The 23,572-nt window shown below is 34.3% G+C and overlaps 1 protein-coding gene across 1 annotated transcript in view; it reads left to right on the top strand.

The window, feature by feature from the left end:
* Nucleotides 1-23,572, top strand: part of LOC131159914 (probable LRR receptor-like serine/threonine-protein kinase At1g56140) — a 135,881-nt gene that overhangs the window by 48,829 nt on the left and 63,480 nt on the right. The window contains exons 6-13 of the mRNA XM_058115141.1: nt 20,507-20,578; nt 20,695-20,766; nt 20,878-20,949; nt 21,088-21,159; nt 21,256-21,327; nt 21,456-21,527; nt 21,598-21,669; nt 21,773-21,838. Of these exons, the coding sequence (XP_057971124.1) occupies nt 20,507-20,578; nt 20,695-20,766; nt 20,878-20,949; nt 21,088-21,159; nt 21,256-21,327; nt 21,456-21,527; nt 21,598-21,669; nt 21,773-21,838 (570 nt within the window). The remainder of the gene's footprint in view (nt 1-20,506; nt 20,579-20,694; nt 20,767-20,877; nt 20,950-21,087; nt 21,160-21,255; nt 21,328-21,455; nt 21,528-21,597; nt 21,670-21,772; nt 21,839-23,572) is intronic.

Raw genomic sequence — 23,572 nt, 5'->3', positions numbered from 1 at the left:
CTGTGTGTTGTTCAGACAGCTGAAGTTCCTCCCGTGAATAGTGTTCAAATGGCTGACAACTGTGACCCTATTTCAGTGTTTTGGCCATAACTTTTTATGTATAACTCCATATTAGGTGTTCTTGGTTTCAAAAGAACGCTAAGAGAACATCCTATAACTTTCATTTTGAACACATTTTAAAATAAGGAGATTTTGATAGAGAAAAATTCACCTTAATGTGGATGTATAAAAACTTATAGCATTTGGAAAAACTCTTTTTGGTGCTTTTCATTCCAAAAATGATTCTAACCCTTTCAAAATAATTTTTGACCTTATAAAAATATTTTCCAAGTATTTTGAAAGGTATCTAGGTCCAAGAAGTTAACCTAAGAGCTTTAAAATATTTCAAACGATATTTTAAACATTAAAGCACTTACATGAGACTTCTAAGACATTAACATTCTAGGTTCTTGAGTCTTCATTCTTTGTCCTTGGATTGAGTCCAACTTTTCTTCAAGCTTCCATATTCTTTGAGCTTTCTCACTTTGCCTTTCTTTGGCTCTTTTGACTTTAATATTCCTTGGCTTTCAACAATTCATTCATGTCTTCATATTCTTTTAATATATCATCTTTAAATCCATGTTTTGACTCTTTTAAACTTCATTTGATCCTTGTGAGCACTTTGATCTTACTTTCTCATATACGAGCCCTGAAATAACATTACTCACACAAATATGTTAAATTCCACTTGTTTGTTAGCATCAAAACAAGATAACAATATTTTAAGCCTTGTAAGACCAACATAAATGGATGAGTCCAATGGAGGAGGTGATGGAGTTATTGCAAAAGAATCAGATATGGGAGTTGGTGGAGCTTCCAGGAAGGAAAAGGGTGATGGGATGTTTTATGTGGACAACATGTTATTTGCTGGGAAGACTTCGACTAAGGTTAATTAGTTGGGAGCTTTGTTGAGAAATGTATTTGACATAAAGGTTTTGGGTACAGCCAAAAAGAGTCTTGGCTTGGAGATTCGCAAGGACAAAGTTGCAGGGAGATTGGGGATATCTCAGGGTGGCTTTGTGGATAGAATTGTGGGGAGATTTTGGTTGTCTCAAGGTGATTTTTTGGAGAATCAAAGTAAATTGTCTCCCGCTCAGTACCCAAGGATGGACGGTGATGTTCGGTAAATGTCAAAGGTTCCCTATACTGGTGCGATAGGGTGTTTGTACAGGCAATAGAGTGATCCGTCAGTTATGAGATTTGTGAATGCAGACTATGCAAGGGGCTTTGATGATAGAAGGTTTACAATAGAGTATATGTTTACTATTGTGGGAAAGCCTATTTTTTGAAAGTCTAGGGTACAATCTCCAAATGTTATATCTAGAACTGAGTTAGGGTTTTTGGTAGTAGTCGAAGCTGACACGGACAAGTTCAAGCATTGCTTGGACTTGGTTTTTGTCTCTAGTTTCTAGACGGGAGGTGGTCCCAACCTAATGCTCTAAGGTCAAGGTAAAGTAGTGGGTTTACGTTTTCAATTTTCTCCTAAGGGGCGTATATTCGCCAAGGTGGAGATTGTTGTAATATGTGGCTCATATAATTGAGTGGAAGACATATACAAAGAGAAAAAATGAAAAAAACAATAATGCTTACTTGCAGGAGGAAACCATCGACGGTTTCCCTATAACCGCTGACGATTTAGTCCATTTTAGTGAAACAGTCGACTGTTCTGAACTTGTTGCTTCGGCTGTTTGCTCTCAGTATTAAACCGTCGACAGTATCTCTGCAAATTGTTGATAGTTTGGCTCGAGAACTTGGCATTTGTTTTCAAATTTTGAATTAGGACATTGGAAAGGTTGGGTTTTTTATGGAAAGCCTCTAGGAAACTTATATATACATGATTTATGTTGTAACTATATAAGGTTCATGTCTTTGGACAAGAAGAAAGTTAAAAATATTGTCGATTGCTCCCATGGATGTAAGCATTACTAAACCACATAATTCTTTGTGTCATTGTTATTGATTTCATTGTAATCTGCGTGATTGTGTTCTTTGTATATTTCACTGTTAAGTGTTGTGTTGTATGATCATTTTATTTTGCTGTGCATTCAATTTTCACAACATGAAAGATATCACTTGCTAAGGAAATCCATACATAGTAATATGCTTATATTTTTAAAGCATGGTATGTGTGTTTACCTAACTCTAAATAGTATCAAAATAATCATACCTTATTTTATTACAATGTTCATACAATTATTTGGTGTTCTCTATTCACATTTTCATCTTTTGACAAATAGATGTATTGTGATTAAGTTAATTGTTTGTAACATATAGCTCAAATTAAATCCATTTTTTTTAATTCTAAAATTTGAAATGAAAATAGTGCATCTATTGAAGGAAAAGTTTGTTAAGGAGTTGTTTGATTTATAGGGTCTTTCAACATTTCTAGGAATGAGATGTCCATCTTAATTCCAAATTTATTTTAAGGCCAAAAAGTAATATGACGACAATCTCGCATTTCTTGTGAATGAAGGATTTCTACTAAATATAATAATCAAGTTCTTGTCATGCCCACCCATGAGAAACTTACATGAGGATCTCACTCCCATGCACATCCTCAATTTTTGGGCTAAATTGTCTCCACTATTTTAGCCAACTAGATATCAAAGCCCTTATACTATAATATCATAACTATTTATATTTGTAACAATAGACTAGATATCATTGCCCTTATACTATAATATCATACATTATTTATATTTGTAATAATAATTTATTATAATATTAAAAATACAAGGCAGTAGAAATGAAAGTAATTTTATTATAATGTTATAATTATGTAATATAAGATTAACTTAAATTGTGTTATATTATTAATTAGATATATTTTCCCTTTTATATTCTTAAAATAATATAATAATGAGATTTATCTTATAATATATTATCAAGACACACATATTACAATATTAAAAATATGAAGTAATATTATATTATGTTAATATTGTTACAGTATAACATGATCGATTTTAATGCCTTAAAATATTATAATATTATAGTAGAATGTAATATATATATATATATATATATATATATATAATAAATATATTTTATATACTATGAAGAAAAGACTATTCGTCCTATGTGTGTGTGTGTGTGTGTGTATTATTACACAAATAGGTCAAGAGTATTTTTATTAATCTTATTGAAATACTTAATAAGATTTATATCTTGAAACAATTACAAACATCAGTACCAAGTGTGAATTCACAAGGATACAATGATGCGAACCAATAAAATAATTGCATGCTATAGGTGTCACATTCCTGATAATAAAACTCTTGAGGATATCATTCAAAGGAAGCATCTTAAATCCCGCGAGCCAAATGACAACTAAATTTCATAGTATATAAGATTAACTTATCTTATTGTTTTTAATGTTAGTAGGTGGTTATTATTTGTGAGTGTATTTGAAGTAATTGAAATAATTTTTTTCTTGAAGATAAATTTTGTAATTTATCTTAACATAATGGTAGATAAATATTTTATAAAGCTATATACTTAATTTTTTATATACTATTTTTACAAAAATATCAAATGTGCAATAAGATGAAGTCTGTAATATGAGCTATGTTGCGAGTGTGACTTCTTGAATTGTCCAAAGGCAAAAATAAAAGTGAAAAAAAATATATAACAAAGAGGAAAGGTAAACAAAACATCAATTGCATTTTACTAGGGGGGATTCAAGAGCTCATTTTAATTTCTTGAGTGATGTAATTCCCTTTGGACGGTACCTAGCAACTTGCAGAGCCTAGGCAACCCCCATATTCAATCTAGCCCTTCTAAATAACACGTCGCTTATCATTAAGCCTTTAAGTACCTTATGGGGGAAATTCATAAAGACTACACAAACAAACCTCAATATTCCTTCTTATAGCACCAAAAATTAGTTACTCGGATTCCTGAAAAAAATTAAAGTGATTAACTTCAATTGCATTATTTACAATAATCAACATATTATAAATGTACAATAACATGATGATAAATGAAAAATTGGATAGAAACTTAAAGAAAACATGCAATAGTACTCAAAAAGAGTCTTCTTGATGTTCATCATGTACACCAAAGTTTTTGCACATTATATTGGTGATTGCTTCAAACTATATAAAAAAATCCCCAATCAAAAACCAACAAGAATGAAAGGGCAAGCGGGGAAAACTTCTCTTCCACCGAGGCCTTAGAACCTCCCCAACCAGTTTTCAAACCTGCAAAATAGAAAACACCAAATCAGAAAATCAAGAAAAATAGAAAGAAGACAAAGAAAAGAAAGAGAGAAAGAGAGAGAGCAAAATGGGAGAGAGAGAGGGAGAGAAAGAGAGAGAGAGAGAGAGAGAGAGAGAGAGAGAGAGAGAGAGAGAGAGTGTGTGACGCCCCGATTTTCATACCATTTTTTTTACAATTAAATACATATAATCACATATCGGCCACATCAACACCTCAGATACCACACAAACATAACCCGACCCCAAGTGGGTACTAGGTACATATCCATTCTCATATACACAACCTAACAGCGGAAGTCATTTCATATATATATATACATACCACAACGAATACACATACCAGAGTATCAACCATTCATAAATACAAGTCTAACACAAAACCTCTAGGGGAAACAAACCTCCCTAGCTCAAATACTCAAACCTATAGGGGAATCAAACCTCCCTAGCTCAAATACTCACCCTGTCTACCCAGGGTAACTGCTCCCCTCTATCTCGGAGCTCTATCACCGAGTCTATCTCAGTTTCCTGAAATATTTAAATGATTGGGTGAGACACATCTCAGTAAGATGGAATAAATTATCTACAATGCGTGTGTGGTAGTATGAGTTTCATTATATCATAACATATAAACATATCAGTGATAGTATCTTCTGAGAAAATATACCATTTTAACATTTGTAATCATATAGATATACAACACAAGCTTTAATAAGCTTTTAATTTATTTCCAAAACCATGCACACGCAACCCATAATTACCAGCGAAGTTTTCGAGAATAAGGAAGCTTACCCACTCATACAAATAGCTTCCCTCTACCTTGATATTGTTTTTATCCTAACCCGATTAACTCGTGTTCGGCTATAACTAATACTTATCAATGTACTCACCTTACCCAGTAAGCCCTCAAGCAGAGTATTTTACTTCGTTTTAATTATTTATATTATTAACTCACACTATTCCATTTTCATTTCCATTTCAATTTCATTTTCATTTTCCATTTTACATCTAGCTCATAAGTGTCCTCAGTTACATCCTTGTTTGTACTCATGGCTACCCTGAGGATAACTCTCCACGTCATGCTTCCCCCTATGAATAGGGTTGTACATCCTGAAAGTTGGATTTAATCACGGTTGGCCGACTCGATTAGATCAAAATATCATATCATATATCTCATATCTATAGTATGACTGGCTGACCAATAAGCTTGATCTGGACTTAGGAGGCACAACAACTCTACTATATAGCTCAGTCAACTGTCATGCCACACGCTCCATGAGTCAGTGTGATTGCACTAACACCACTAGCAATGGTATCGTGCTCAATATCACAACTCATCATTAGGGTTTCCATATCCATCCATTAAGGTTATCATTACCACCTACCCGCAGTCATTATGCAATATTGACATTTCATCAATCACATTTCAGTATTCATATTTCCATGTACACATTTCAGAATTTTACATTTCAATTCACACAATACAATATTCATATTGCAGAATTTTACATTGCAATATTTCTCATTTCTCATAATCATATTTCTCATACTCATTGCATCATTATCATTGCAATGTTCACATTTTCAATAATCACAATTCATTTCATCATTTCAATGGTATTTCATCAGTTCAATACTCATTTCATCTCATAAATACATATATACATCTCATTTCACGAAATTTACATTTCTGAATAAAATATTTCCATATATCATGTTTCGTCGTTTCCCAGAAGATATACTTTTTAGTGCATAATCATTTTTCATCATTTTTCCCCATTTCAAATTTCACATCTTAATTCAAATTTCATAATCTCATATTCTCAGTATAATTCAGTTAACCCAATTTCCAAAACATTTTAGTATAAATCATATGCCACACAAATTTCATCTATCATATCATAATAAATTTCACGTAAAATAACATAAATCCATTTCTCATATTTCTCAACTCACAATTTTCAGAAAAAGACCGCTATAATTTATTCCCCTTACATGGCTTACTAAGATTTTGCTAAAACACCCAATTTCTACACCCCTCGGTGTTCGCAACCCAAAAACCTAAAATTTACGTTTACCCCAAATTATTCAACACAACTCCTAGAATAATTTCTACCTTGGTTTTGGGATGTTGCCCGGGAACTCCAAAATGAAAATCTACTCTACCTACGTTGCAGAGAATCTTCCTAGGAACCCCTATGGTGGTTCCTGATTGTCAATCCGGGCCTTAACAGAGCCGAAATCGAAGGAAGAATGGAAGGGTTTTCGTAGGGTTTAGAAGGAGAGAGAAAGAGATTTTGATTTGTTAAAATGAAATGGCTCACCGTACTTTGTTATATTCAGCTCTGCAGAGAAAATTGTCGTCGGTTTTCTATTTAACCGGCCCTAGTTTTACCATTTACCCGTTACCGTTCTGTGGTAACTTTCCAAAACCGTCACCAGTTTTCTGTTCCCTCCAAAAATTCATCGTGGGTTTTCTCCCCTTTCAGCCAAAAATCTTCTTTTCTAAATTTCTTTTATTATTTTGTTTGCCAGGGTCTCTACATTCTCCACTCCTTATAAAATTTCATTCTCAAAATTTGTCATTTATCACATTTCCATTCTTAAATAACAACACCACCATTTTATTTATTACCCTCACTTATGGCGGAGGAATACCGTGATTACGTAAGGGGTTCTAGGAGATTACAACCATTGAAAGAAAATTCTCCCCAAAACCACTTTTATCAAAACCAAAATACTACCTTTCTTATACTATACAAATCAAATACTTACCTTAACCCTGGTTCCCAATGAACAGATATGGGTATCTCTGGCGCATCTGCTCCTCTAATTCCCAAAAAGTTTCTATTGAAAATCCTTCTAATTATGGTCTTCTTAAATCCTTCAGCCTCCGTCAACTTTTTAAGGTTCACTTTTGACTTTGGGTTTGCTTGCCCTTAAACTTCTTCATTTGTCGTTCATTGCCTGCAATATTTTGAGGAGCTTTTACTAGATTAACATTGAGCTTCAACCTATCAACCTTGAGAGTTCTTTTACCTAAAACACTTCACTTAACACCATATGTTAAAGCATCCTTCATTTTTTTATCATCAAAATAAGATTGAAAAGCCCAGTTAGGCCAACAATCTCCGTAATGGTTGTGGCTTTTGGTTCCGAAATAGGAGGAAGTGCTCTTAGAATTTTACGGATCATCTCATGGGTGGAATAAGTTTTTCCTAAGGCACTTAATGAGTTTATGATATGGGTGAACCTAGTGTACATGCTTGTTATACTTTCATCGGAGTTCATCCTAAAAGTTTCATATTCACTGGTTAACATATCGATTCTACTTTCCTTAACATCTACCATGCCTTCATAAGTTACTTCCAATTTATCCCAAACCTCTTTGGTTGTTTTACATGCCATTACTCTGTTGAATTCATTTGCATCAAGTGCACAATATAATGTGTTTATTGCACTTGAGTTAATTTGCAACATTTTATAATCTGAATCGTTTAGTTTTTTATCTTCTTTAGGTACCTCTTTTCCATCAACTAGTTTAGTGGGGATTAGATTTCCATTTGTTACAACGTTCCATGCTTTCCTGTCCATTGTTTGAAGATAGATTCTCATTCGTTGCTTCCAGAAGGTGTAATTTATTCCACAAAAAATAGGTGGCCCAGTTAAGGATTGACCCTCACCAAAGGGAGCTACTCCTATTTGTGCCATTTAGATCTTTATATAGCTACTTATTAGGTTTTGCTATGACTAGGCTCTGATACCAATCGAAATTAGGATAGCTTCCCAAGAGGGGGGTGAATTGGGAATTTAATAACTTTCTTTTTAATTCCTTTTAAGAATATTTAACTTCTTTTATTGTTTAACCAATTCTTTTACTTGTTTGTTTGATTTCTCAAACACACAATAACTTGGTTTCTTTTATACAATCAACAACACAATCCAAACTAATCAAACACAATTTGAAAGCAAACAACCAAACCAAAATTAAGATATACAACAATAAGAAATTAGGATGGTTGTTTGTTTATGTATGTCTTATAAATATGAATCAAGCCCTGTAGTTGAATGATAATTTATGCTTGTTAAAATAAATTTGCTTCTTTAATATGATTTACAACCACACATCCACACTCTTCCCTAAAATTCAAAATTCAAGTAAACTCTTAGTTAATTTTCTTTGTGTGTTTTAACCAAGTAACGTACTCCCGTATGGTTTCCGCAAAGTATGGTTTAACCAACGTACTCCCTTTCGGTTTTTGCAACCCAAATCAAAATTAAACTTTAAGTTTGTTTGATTTCCAAATATACGTAGTGTATATGATTTCAAATTTAAACCATCCACGCAATATAAATGTGCTGAAAATAAAGAGTAAGGGAAAGAGAGGGAGACACAGGATTTTATGAGGTTCAGCTTCAACACAGCCTACGTCCTCGCCTTTGGCAAAACCACCAAAGGATTCACTAAACCTGTTCCTTTACCAGGCGAAACAATACCTTTTCACACTCCTTCAGAAGGATAGAGCAGCATCTCTCTAAGTGATAATCCCTCTCCTAGCCAACGATCTAGCAAACCTGGAATCGTCACAATCTACAAGAATATAATATAAATTCTGCGTACAAAAAATACTGTCAAAATTTAGAGCACGTTGTACAAATTGAGATGTAAATTGTACTTCAAAAAACTAAAGCAAAATAGAATATATGAAGCTCTAAAGTTTTTAGAAGTCACCAATGGTTCGATTAAAAAGAAATCGAATTGTAACCCAAAACCAAGCTTTGATATTTTTAATCTACCAAAATTGTAGAATTCCTCTCCAGCAAAAAAATGTGAGCAAAGAAGAACTTCAAGAGAATTTCAACACAAGATGAATTTCAAATTTTGTCTGAATTCTCTCTTTTCTTGTGTTTTTTTTTTTAGTCTTGTTTTTTTCATTACCCAAAGAGATATTTATAGCCAATTTAAAAGATGAACGTCCACATCAAATTAGGTAAACTTTGAAAAAACATTAAATTGTTAACAAAATTTTGAAATTCAAAATTTTAAAAGATCAAAGTCCACATCAAATTAGGTAAACTTTGAAAAACATTAAATTGTTGACTAAATTTTGAAATTCAAAATTTTAATAGATTAAAGTCAACATCAAATTAGGTAAATTTTGAAAAAACATTAAATTGTTGACTAAATTTTGAAATTCAAAATTTTAAAAGATCAAAGTCCACATCAAATTAGGTAAACTTTGAAGAAACTTTAAATTGTTGACTAAATTTTGAAATTCAAAATTTTAAAAGAAGCCTCCCGTTGAGATCTAAAATCTGCTCCATGTGGCAGTTGTCTGCCACAACATGGCAGTCTTCTGTTATAGTTAAATTTTAAACCCAGAACAATGGCAGTCGTTTGCCAGAACATAGGCAGTCGTCATAGTTGAATTTTAAACTCAGAATACTAGCAGTAGTCTGCCAGGCTTTTGCCTTCAGTTAAAATACTTTGAATTTTCTAGTCGTTTGTCTACAAACAGACAGTCGTCTGTTAGATGCCTAGCTAATCAGAAAATCTTTTTTTTTTTTTTGAAAACTTTCCTTCCTTTAAGACCTTTGTTACTTTGATTTCAAAAACATGTTTTAAGCTCTTTAAAAATAAGTGTTTCTTAGTTTCTTTTGTTTTTATAAGAACTTCACATATCTAAATGACATTTGGTTTTGAAGTACTTATAACAGTCGTTCTAATTATGGTCTTCTTAAATCCTTCAGTCTCCTTCAGCCTTTTTAGGTTCACTTTTGAATTTGGGTTTGCTTGCTTTTAAACTTCTTCATTTGTCGTTCATTGCCTTCAATATTCCGAGGAGCTTTCACTAGATTAACATTGAGCTTCAACCTATCAACCTTGAGAGTTCTTTTACCTAAAACACATCACTTAATACCATATGTTAAAACATCCTTCATTTTGTTATCATCAAAACAAGATTGAAAAACCCAGTTAGGCCAACAGTTTCCTCTATTGCGTGATTATGCCACAGAACTTTTACCTGCGGTATACTTTTCGTACATAGTTCTTGTTCTTTCCAATCTAAAATCTACACTAGCACTTCATCATAAGACAAGGCATCACTAAGCTCTTGTGTCTTATATCTGATCACATGGGATGGATCTGAAATGTATTTCCTCAGCATAGAAACATGAAATACGTCGTGAATTATCAATAAAGTCGGTGGTAATGCTAGCCGGTAGGCAACTGGACCCACTCTTTCAAGAATCTCGAATGGTCCAATATACCTAGGGCTCAGCTTACCATTCCTCTCAAACCTTATAACTCCTTTCAACGGTGCCACCCTCAGAAACACATGATTACCTGCATCAAACTCTAACTCTCATCGACGGGTATCTGCATAACTCTTCTGCTGACTTTATGCTGCTCTGATCCTGTCCCTGATAAGTCTGACTTTTTCTTGAGTATTCTGTATTGGCTCTAGCCCCAATATTTGTATTTCCCCAATCTCAACCCAGTACAATGGGGATCGACATCTTCTACCATATAATGCCTTAAAGGGTGTCATTCCAATGCTGGCCTGATAGCTTTTATTATATGCAAACTCTACCAGTGGAATAAACCATATCCAACTGCCTCCAAAGTCCAGCACACATGAACGTAACATATCCTCCAATATATGTATCATCCTCTACATCTGCCCATCTCTTTGAGGATGAAACGTTGTATTGAAAGACAACTGAGAACCCATGGCTCCTTGCAAACTCCTCCAGAAATGGGACGTGAACCGTGGGTCTCGATCTAAAACTATGGACATTGGCACACCATGCATTCTAACTATCTCCTGTACATACAAATCTACCAATCTGTTTAAAGAGTAGTTAACTCTGCTAGGTAGAAAACGGGCAGTCTTTGTAAGTTGATCTGCAACTACCCAAATGACATCCTGTCCATGTAATGCCGACGATAACCCTATAACAAAATTCATCGCTATATGTTCCCACTTCCACTCAGGAATATACAACGGCTGTAATGACCCTGCTGGTTTCTGATGCTCAGCTTTCACCTGCTGCCATGTTAAACACTAAGTTATAAACTCGAAAATCTCTCTTTTCATTCCACTCCACCAAAATGACTCCCAAAGATCCCTATACATTTTAGTGTTACCAAGATGAACCATATACAGGGATCGGTATGCTTCCTTCATAATCACTTTCTTAATCTCAGTGTCGGAAGGTACACACAACCTAGTACGAAACCTCAAAGCTCCATCCTCTAAAATACTAAAATCTGCCTCTTGACCATCCTGTACCTTCTCTATAAGCTCTACCAACTATGCATCACTCCTCTGAGCTGCTTTAATTCTTTCCTGTAAAGTCGGTTGCAAAACCAAATTGGCAATAAATGTCTGATAATCACCCTCTACAAGTCCTATCCCAAGTCTCTCCAGATTCATCTAGACCGGATGCTGAATCTCCACTGCAGATACTGATGCCCCCACTGATTTATGACTCAAGGCATCAATCACCATATTAGCCTTTCTCGGGTAGTAACTGATGGTGTAATCATAATATTTTATCAACTCCAACCACCTCCTCTGCCTCATGTTCAATTATTTCTATGTGAAAAAGTATTTTAAACTCTTATGATCAATAAAAATTTCACACCTACCCCCATAAAGATGATGTCTCCAAATCTTTAGTGTGTATACCACCGTTGCCAATTCCAGATCATGGGTAGGGTAATTCTTCTCATATTCTTTCAACTGTCGGGAGGTATATGCTATCACTCTCCCCTGCTGCATCAGAACACAAACGAGCCCTTTATGCGATGCAGCACTGTAAATAACGAAACCCCCTTCACTTGAAGGAATCGTCAATGCTGGTATAGTGATGAGTGGTCGCTTCAACTCCTGGAAGCTCTGCTCATTCATTAGACCACTCAAATTTCACCCATTTCTTGGTCTATCTAGTCAATGAACCCAACAATTTGGAAAAACCATGAACAGACCTATGGTAGTATCCAACCAATTCTAAGAAACTTCTGATTTCCTGCACATTCTTCAATCGTACCCAGTCTACTACTACCTCAGTCTTGCTTGGATCTACTAAAATACCATTCATAGATACCACGTGTCTAAGGAAGGTAACCTGCTCTAGCCAGAACTCGCACTTCTTAAATTTCGCAAACAGTTTCCTTTCCCTCAATACGTAAAGTACTATCCCCAGATGTTTCACGTGCTCCTCTAGGCTCTTTGAATACACCAGTATGTCGTCAATGAATAGTACTACCACAAATTGATCAAAATACTGGTGGAATGCCCGATTCATCAAATCCATAAACACTGTAGGAGCATTTGTCACTCCAAGCGGCATAACTAAGAATTCGTAGTGGCCATACCGAGTCCTGAATGTTGTATTTGAAACATCATCTACTCTAACTTTCATATGATGATACCTAGACCGTAGATCTATCTTCAAGAAAATCTGTATCCCTTATAACTGATCAAATAAACCATCGATGCAAGGAAGCGGGTACCTATTCTTGATAGTCACTTTATTAATTTTTCGATAATCGAGGCACATTCTCGTCGATCCATATTTCTTTTTCACAAATAATATCGGCGCTCCCCATGGAACCACACTAGGCCGAATAAACCCCTTATCTAACAGTTCCTGAAACTGATCCTTTAATTCTTTTAATTCTGCCAGTGTCATTCTGTACGGAACTTTCGAAATCGGCACTATCCCCGAAACTAGATCAATAGTAAACTCTACCTCACAATCAGGAGGTAGTCTCAAAAAATCCTCAGGAAAATCCCTTACTATCGGGGTATCCTCTAACCTCAACTCCCTTTCTGATATCTCTTTTACACAGGCATATATCCTTAACAACCCTCTAACAATAATTGCCTCGCTTGTATGGTAGATAATAACTGTGGTGGGGTGTGCACACAAGACCCCACAAACCTATACTCCTGTCCCCTTAGAGGTATAAACACTATCTCTCTCTGATGACAATCTATACTGGCATAGTGAGCAGCTAGCCAGTCCATACCCAGTATCACCTCAAACCTATGCATATCCAAGACCACCAGATCAGCTAATAAAATCCTCCCCTGGATGCATACCAGACAGTTACTAAGTACCTTATCACATATCCCCACAGCCCCTGTCGGCGTAGCCACTGACAAACTAACACTCAACTGCTGTGTTTCTAACCCACAAAATTTAACAAACTCTCGAGCAATAAGATAATGACTCGCTCTTAAATCAAATAAAGTAGTAGCTGTAAATGATAGAATTGAAACTGTACCTATCACAACATCTCTTGCTGCCTTTGCATCCCCCGGTGTCAGCACATAAACTCATGCTAGGGCAATATTCCTCTACTATCCACCTCAGGGTGCCTGATTATCTCCTTAGTATGGTCTATAAGTAGGCGCAACGACTGGCTGCGCTCGGCAGTCTCTGGCCATATGCCCAGGATGATAGCACGGATAGCACACAATCTCCCTAACTCGGCACTCACTCAAGTGTCTCATGTAGCATATGGGACAAGAAGAGGGTGTCTGACTACCCTATATAGCCCGATCTCTCACTTCCGGTCTCCGTCCTCCCCTACTATCTTGTCTCCTCCAAGGCCCTCGGCTGGACCCTGCCTGAACATCTGGAGGTGCGAGCCTCTTTCCCTGGCTCTACGCTTCGGTGCCTCTCTGAAGGCCACTCTCAATCTCAGTAGCTTTATCCACTACCCCTACAAATGTCTAGGCTTGAAAGCCTATAACCTGCTCAAACAGATTCTGCTTCAAACCCTCCTCAAACTTCCACGCCTTCCTCTCCTCATCTCAATGAATTTAACTGCATACTATTGTACTACCATCAATCCTTGTGTCAGATGCAAAAAATTTGCTATCTTCGCACTCCTAATGGTAGCGGGAAAGTACCTCTCGGAAAAAAATCTCCCTGAAGCGGCTCCATGTCACTATTATAGGGCTCGATCTCTGCTCCTCCAATAATCTTGTTGATCTCCACCAGCACTTTGCCTCCCCTGTCAGCTTAAATGTCGCTAATAAAACTTTCTAGAGCATGTCCTCTATATCCTAGACCCAGTTCTTAGCTACTAGTGGGTTAGCTCCTCCAAAAAAAGATAGGGTTCTCATCCACGTGAACTGCTCAATAGTGCAGTTCTGCTCCCCTGAACTTCTAGCCATCTTTGCCATCATCTGCTGGGTGATGCTACGTAATACATCAGGATCTCCGCCACCCATACTAGAAGGCCCTACATCATCACCCCCAGCATGCGCATTACTACTCCCTGGATCCATCCTGCAAAGGGTATAAAACCGATTTAGAACTCTATCATCATAACTCACTAACACACCCAGCATTCTTTAACTCACAAAATATTCACCTATAAACATTTCTTTTAATGCTCTTAATCCCCATTTAAGATTTAATCCTACCACTTAGAAACACGTTCCGACGATAGTATCTATGGTTTTTCAGAAGTCGTCACCCCAAGAAAAATGCAGAAACAACCACAAAACTCCTGCTTAGAGGTCGCAAGATAGAATCCTAAATTCTCAATTTCATCCTCTAACAACAACTGATTCATATATCATTAATATCCATTCCTATACTCTGGTATTGTATTCTGTTGTTTACTAAAGTTTACAGAACCTAACAACCTAGGTTTTGATACCAAACTGTGACGTCGCAATTTTCATACCATTTTTTTTTTACAATTCAATACATATAATCACTTATCGGCCACGTCAACACCTCAAATACCACACAAACATAACCTGACCCTAAGTGGGTACTGGGTACACATCCATTCTCATATACACAACCTAACAGCAGAAGTCATTTCATATATATGTACATACCACAATAAATACACATACTAGAGTATCAACCATTCATAAATACAAGTCTAACACAAAACCTTTAGGGGAAACAAATCTCCCTAGCTCAAATACTCAAACCTCTAGGGGAATCAAACCTCCTTAGCTCAAATACTCACCTTGTCTACCCAAGGTAACTGCTCTCCTCTATCTCGGAGCTTTATCATCGAGTCTATCTCGATTTCCTAAAATATTTAAATGATTGGGTGTGACATATCTCAGTAAGATGGAATAAATTATCTATAGTGTGTGGCAGTATGAGTTTCATTATATCAGAACAAATAAACATATCAGTGATAGTATCTTCTGAGAAAATATACCATTTCCACATTTGCAATCATATAGATATACAACACAAGCTTTCATAAGCTTTTAATTCATTTCCAAAACCATACACACACAACCCATAATTACCAACGAAGTTCCCAAGAATAAGGAAGCTTACCCGCCCATACAAGTAGCTTCCCTCTACCCTGATATCCTTTGTATCCTAACCTGATTAACTTGGGTTCAGCTACAACTGATACTTATTAGTGCACTCACCTTACTCCGTACGCCCTTAGACGGAGTGTTTTACTTTGCTTTAATTATTTATATTATTAACTCATGTTATTCCATTTCCCATTTCCATTTTCATTTTCCATTCACATCTAGCTCATGAGAGTCCTCAGTTACATCAGTGTCTGTACTTATGGCTACCCTAAGGATATTTCTCCACATCATGCTTCCCCCTATGAATAGGGTTGTGTGGTCCGAAGGCTAGATCTAACTATGGTTGGCCGACCCGATTAGATCAAAATATCATATTATATATCTCATATCTATAGTATGACTGGCCGGCCAATAGCCCTGATCCGGACTCAGGGGGCACAACAACTCTACTATACAGCTCAGTCGACTGTCATGCCACGCTCCACGAGTCCGTGTGGTTGCACTAACACCACTAGCAATGGTACCATGCTCAATATCACAACCCATCATTAGGGTTTCCATATCCATCCATCAGGGTTATTATTGCCACATGCCCGCAGTCATTATGCGGTATTGACATTTCACCAATCACATTTCATTATTTATATTTTCATGAACATATTTTAGAATTTCACATTTCAATTCACGCAATTCAATATTCATCTTGCAGAATTTTACATTACAATATTTTCCATTTCTCATAATCATATTTCTCATATTCACATTTCTCATAATCATATTTCTCATACTCATTGCAGCATTATCATTGCAATGTTCACATTTTTAGTAATCACAATTCATTTCATCATTTCAATGGTATTTCATCAGTTCAATACTCATTTCATCTCATAAATACAGATACATATCTCGTTTCACGAAATTCACATTTCTCAATAAAACATTTCCATATCTCATGTTCCATCATTTCCCAGAAGATATACTTTTCAATACATAATCACTTTTCATCATTTTTCCCCATTTCAAATTTCATATCTTAATTCACATTTCATAATCTCATCTTCTCAATATAACTCAGTTAACCCAATTTCCCAAATGTTTCAGCATAAATCATATGCCACACAAATTTCATCTGATATTCACATCAAAATAAATTTCACGTAAAATAACATAAATCCATTTCTCATATTTCTCAACTCATAATTTTTAGATAAGACAACTATAATTTATTCCCCTTACATGGCTTACTGAGATTTCTCTAAAACACCCAATTTCTACGCCCCTTGGCGTTCGCAACCCAAAAACCTAAAATTCACATTTACTCCAAATTATTCAACACAACTCCCAGAATAATTTCCATTTAACATTTCCTACATTCCATTTACTCCAAATTAACTTAAAAATCCTAAAATACACCACTTACCATAGTTTTGGGATGGTGCCCCGGAACCTCAACTTGAAAATCTACTCTGCCTACATTGCAGAGAATCTTCCCATGAATCCCGTGGTGGTTCCTGATCATCAATCCGAGCTTGAATGGAGCCAGAATCGAAGGAAGAATGGAAGGGGTTTCGTAGGGTTTATAAGGAGAGAGAAAGAGATTTTGATTTGTTAAAATGAAATGGCTTGCAAGACATTGTTATATTCAGCTCTACAGAGAAAATCGTCGCCGATTTTCCCTGACTCCAAGAAAACCGTCGCCGATTTTTTATTTAACCAGCCTTGATTTTACCATTTACCCGTTACCGTTCCACGATAACTTTCCAAAATTGTTGCCGATTTTCTATTCCCTCCAGAAAACCATTGCAGGTTTTCTCCCCTTTCACCCAAAAACCTTCTTTTCTCAATTTCTTTTATTATTTTATTTTCCTGAGTTTCTACACACACACACACACACAGATAGAAAGATAGAGAAGAAGAATAGGAGAGAGAATAGGGAAAGAAGGGAGAAGAGAGAGAGAAAGAGAGAGAGAGAGAGAGAGAGAGAGAGTGCATTCAGAAAAATGAGAAAAAAGAGAGAGAAACAAAGGTTTTTGTATAAGGGGTTAGTGGGTCACGTGTCACCACCACACGGTGACACGTGGCTCATTCTGGTCCAAATTTTTTTCGAAAGACGTGGCCTCATCTAGACCGTTCAATCTATGTTTCTTTAGACAATCCAAATTACATCACATCACCAATCCTTGAACTTTGTCTAGAGCCTTTGGCAGAAATAAAAAAAATATATTCATCATAGTGGGACACATGTTACCATTCATACAGCGACACATGTCATAAGCCCCAGCCATTTGATCCGTGTTTCTTTGGACGATCCATATCGTGCCACATCAACAATAACTGTCATCTCTCCAAAGCCACTCGGTGGCTACCACATGGTAAAGTGACATCATGCTGACATCACCCTCTAGTAAAAAAATTAATTAAAAAAAATAATAATAATTTTCTACCACGTGTCACCACTCATGGGTGACACGTGGACCCCACTATCCTGAACCAGTTGACCCGGTTTAGACTGGTCAAACTGGTATGTTTCCTAAACCATTTTTATTTTATTTTATTTATTTATTTATTTAGTTTTTATGAAAAATAACTAAAAAATCATCAAAAATAGAAAAAAATTCAGAAAAATCAAGAAAAGTCTAGAAAAATCAAGAAGAATATTTTGAAGTTGAAAATTTCTACAAAATTTTAAAAATATGGGGGTGTTTTCAAAGACTCTTGTTTATAATTTAACATTTTTCTCAATTTTGCCTACGTGTGTCCCTATGATTTACAAAAAGGTAATGAGGTATTTTAGAAATCACTTGTCTTAGCTCTGAAGGGGGGGGGGGGGGGTATCCCTATGGAGGTCATGGTATTTGACGTATTATTCTTATTTTATTCTTCTAATTATGCTACAACCCCCAAAATTTCAATAAATAATTTAAGTAATATAGAATGCTTACTTTAGAAGGAATAAAGTTCACTCATTGTTACTCAAATTAACTTAGGGGATGATAATTTAAAAAAAAAAAAAAATCCTCATTGGTTTTCTTTGCAATGAAGCTAGTAAAAATTAAGCATTATTTTATGAAAGGAGGATTCGATAGTTTTGAACAAAATTCAATTCAATTTTCAATATATGTGTTTGAAATCTAGAAAAAATGTTCACTTTAATGAGGTTTAGGTAAATGCCTATGTGATGTGTTTCTTACATTGATTTTGGATGGCAATAATTTTGTGATCTATTTGGTATGGAATATTGGATGAATTAGTGCAAATGCCTATAAAATGTCACTACTTTGAAATATCCAATATCAACCATAATAAGATTTCATTTTGATTCATAGTATCCTTTAAGATTCTCAAGATATAAGAACATCATTTGCACTTTGATTTTGGGATCAAAAAGTAACATGGCCATAATATCTAATTAGCTTGGAATGAAGGATTCTCACAAAATATGTGAAGTAATAGTAACCATATTATAATACTAAAAGTAAGAAGTAACAAAATATACAAAGTAATAGTAATATTATGTTACACTAATAGAAATCATATTATTTAATTATATTTTTTGTTATTATATTCATAGAATAATATGAATGTATGTTTCTAATATATTATCACCATGTATTGTGATGCTACCTGCAATCATAAATAATTATAAAAAAATATAAAATAACTTTTAAGCTTGGTTGTAGTAATACAATATTGCTATATTACATCGTATTAACAGTAATGCTACAATATATAATACAAAAAATAATATTGTAATATTAAAATGAATCTTTCCATGTGTAATGAAAATATGGTTTTTTTTATATTGTTACATATGTAGGTTAAGGGTATTTCGACAGTCACGTCGAAATCCCTAGAAGGATTCTCATATTTAGCCTAACTTAGATATGGGCAACTCATGTACATTCTCTATGGTCCTATAATGCAAGCTCAAATATCCCTTGCCAAGAATATCAATCTACGAGTGCATTTTAGATCTCACAGGCTAAACAATGCCTAAAGTCGCAAATTAATAGACTCAAAATCAAAATATAAATAGCTTACCAGTTATCATATGAAAACAAATTAATAGATATAGTACCAAATCAACATAGGAAAGGAAAAAAGCTTCAATAAAAGAAAGATCGGTCCCATTTGGTGAAGAGGAATAGATGGTTGTGTAGCTATAAAGACATAGTACAAGGTGCATAGAATAAAGAAAAATAGAGAAAATATATACATATATTCTTATATAAAGTTAGGTAGTGTTTGGGAGCATAGATTTTAGACCTGAAATTTCGATTCGTATGGATTTAAATAAAATTCAATACAATTTCATATTATGTTTGCTCCAAATCCACATACATCCAAGAAGACCCAAAATCCAAGCTCCCAAATGATAGGGTGAAAGAAAAGCCACACATAACATTTGATGGTTTGCCATATGCAAAATTTTTCTTTACTGTATTTATGGATTTATATATTAGGTTATAGACTGTAGATTAGAAAGTGAAAAATAAAGAGACATATGTATTATAGATTATAGATTAGGAAGTGGAATAAAAAGGAACACCAATGTAATATAAATATATAGTAAAATGCTTTGACATTTTAGGAGTAGTAGAAATTTTGGGAGAAGGAAAGGATTTGAAGGTTTACTTATAAAATCTATTTAATATGGCATAGATAAAGTGACAAGCAAAGGATTAAAAATCGTTTTCAGATGGATTAAAAGGAGGGACCTATTTTTCTCTCATTCTTGATTTTGTTGGCCACATATATGCTTCATGGGAAATCAATTTTTCTCTTGCACTTGCCACATTTCGCCATTTTGCTTTAATACACGTACATTAAAAAACAAAACACTATAATTGGTTTTACATTTATCGACACTATTTAGAGTTGAAATTCAACAATTATAATGTTCTTATGATTTGCTCCTTGTAGATCCCTTGGTATAAATAACTTCTCAGGAACTATTCCCCCCGAGCTTGGAAATTTAGTTAATCTTGAGCAGCTGTAAGTTCCAAGCCATTTTTCTTTAATGCAAGTTAGTCCATGCATGTGCCTGTGTCTGTGCTAGATACATAAAACAAACATTTAAACAATTATTATATTTTTTTATGAATTAACAGCTATATAAATAGCGCTGGAGTGGGTGGTGCCTTGCCGTCAACATTTGCAAACCTTACAAATATGCAAACCATGTAAGAATGCTAGCTTAGTGCTTAACAACATTTCATCTACAATATTACTTTTAATTTTCTTCTTGTTGATTAAGTTTTATGTTATCTCGTATAAATTTAATTGAGTTTTAGGTGGGCGTCAGACATTCCATTAACAGGCAAGATTCCTGAATTCATAGGGAATTGGACAAAACTAACATCTTTGTAAGTAAGAACATTTTTTATTCACATATGATGTGACTATTTCCCTTTGACTTTACCTGAAATTATACATCATTTTAGGATCAAATAACATGATCATTTGAAGATATCATTTTTATAATGAAATTTAATTTACCACAGGAGGTTTGAAGGGAACTCTTTTGAAGGCCCTATACCATCTAGCTTTTCAAAATTGACGTCATTAACGTCTTTGTAAGCTTCCTAATGAAATATTGATTGTCTATTTATTTCTATTTCTCTTTGATATAAAGTAATCATTTTAGCTCATTTATGTTAATACTTGATCAGGCGAATAGGTGACATATATAATGTGAGTTCATCTCTTAACTTCATCAGGGGTCTAACGAGCGTAACTGATTTGTAAGATAGCATGCTCATTCCTTATTTATTCAATCATTTAACTTTTTTGTTTTACTATGTTCATGTTTATATTCATTTAATTTATCACATTATTTTTTGTTTCTTTTTACTATGCACCATTTTAATAGAGTTCTACGAAATGCATTGATCTCTGGAAATATTCCATCTAATATCGGAGAATATCAACTTCTACAAAAATTGTAAGTTTTATTTTATTAATATTCTTATTCTTATTTTATGTTTTTTTCATGCCATTGTTTTCCTTTTCAGGGATCTCAGTTTTAACAACTTAGTAGGTCAAATCCCAAGAGCACTATTCAATTTGAGTTCTCTCAATTACTTGTAAATATTTTTTCAACCCCTCTAATTTCCTTTCTTGAAGATTTTTCTTGGCATTTAATTCTTACACACACACACACACACACACATTTGTTTCCATGGACAGATTTCTCGGAAATAATAGCTTGACCGGTACTCTTCCACCCCAAATAAGTACGCAACTTATTACCATGTACGTTCTCTTGAAACTTATTACTGTAAAATTTATTAGCATATTTGTTTCAAAGGCATTTTTTCACCCTAGTATAAGATGTGATCAAACAATTGTGTAGAGGCTAAAGTCAACAATGTAACATTGGATTGCATCTTCCTATGTGAATATCAAAGGCTATTGTAGGTAGTTTAATTGGTTAATAAATGATTAACAATAATATGTTCATGATCTTATGCGACTGCTATGGGCTAACCAAAAGTTGCTAATATAGACCTAATAATAAAAAAACATCTAAACCTATACAATTGCATATGCACGACTAGTAAAAAAAACGTCTTTGCAAACGTAAGAAATACACTTAATGAGTAAAAATATTTCCAAATGAGTTGAAGCAAGTGAAAAAAAAAATGTCAATTAAATTTAGATCCTTATTAAATAACCAATGCATAAAATAGTGTTTGTATAAGCACATTATAGCCATTTTTGGATCGTAAACAAAACAATATGAAAAATGACATCCCTTTTTTGTTGGAATCACGAGGGGATAGATTTCTTATTTTGGATGGGGTGAATCATCTAGGCAACCATTATCTAAATGGGTAGATAGAGTCATGTTAGAAACATGCTAACTATGTCCTAACTATTATATTTGATTAAAAAGATATTAGAAAAAATCATGCAACTAACAAAGTTTTGTGTGACTACAGACTTTACTTTGGAATGGGAGGAAGATTTTCCATTGATTGTTCAACATGGATGATTTATAGTTGGTTTCAAAGGGATGAAAAGCTTTTCCCCTATTAGAAATGAAGACAAATTATAGTTAGCTCCTAAAAAAAAAAATTGCTGTTGATTCCAAAATGAGCAAAAGACTTACATATTTTATTTTATTTTATTTTTGGCTTGGGAAAGACTTACAAATTTTGATGAAGGAAGAAGACTAGTAATTGATTCCCAATGGTCAATTTACTAGTGATTCTTAGAGATGGAAAATAACAATTAATTTAAAAGGAGAAAGATGTACCGCCCATTTTAAGTGAAAGACGTAATGTTAAATCTAGTAAATGATTTACTCTCACTTTTAAAGGTGGAAGGATATTGTAAGTTTCTAAAGGTTGAAGATATACCATTAATTGCAAAATTAAAGAATTATGATTAGTTTTAAAGAAAAAAAAACTTATCATCAATTCTAAGAATAGAAGAGTAACAATAGGATATGTTATCATAAAAAGTATAGTTAATTCATAAAGTTATAAGACTTCATTATCAATTTTTATATATGGAGAACTTATTGTCATTTATAGAGCTAAATTCTCCCTAGGGTTACAAACAAACAGACATAAAAAAATCAAAAGAAATATGGGAAAACATAGTAATTTACAGTCCTTATGTAAATCTTCATGTACATTCTTTGGAACTTCCTTTCAAAATTCAGTTACAAATATATATAAGAAAGCCCTAAAATACCTTCATATGGCAAATAATGATACTATGTCATGGCCCAAAATATTGTACCTACTCACACCCTTGAGCACATGCTCCTGACAAACTACTAGACCCTCCATATGAAAGGAAGGTTTCACATATGGAGGGCATGGTCCCCAAACTTCTTATTCATTTACAAACTTGAAGTGGACCATCCAATTAAGAATAAATCGCAACTCAACACCTAAAAAAGATTTTTATTGCTTCAGAGCATTTTAACTTATACCTCCACTTGAAGTTTTAAGACACTCATTTCAGAACTAAAAA

The sequence above is a fragment of the Malania oleifera genome, chromosome 7 (assembly GCF_029873635.1).
Source record: "Malania oleifera isolate guangnan ecotype guangnan chromosome 7, ASM2987363v1, whole genome shotgun sequence".
Classification (NCBI taxonomy): Eukaryota; Viridiplantae; Streptophyta; class Magnoliopsida; order Santalales; family Ximeniaceae; genus Malania; species Malania oleifera.
The sequence above is the reverse complement of the archived record's forward strand: the minus strand, read 5'-3'. Positions and strand labels throughout refer to the sequence as shown.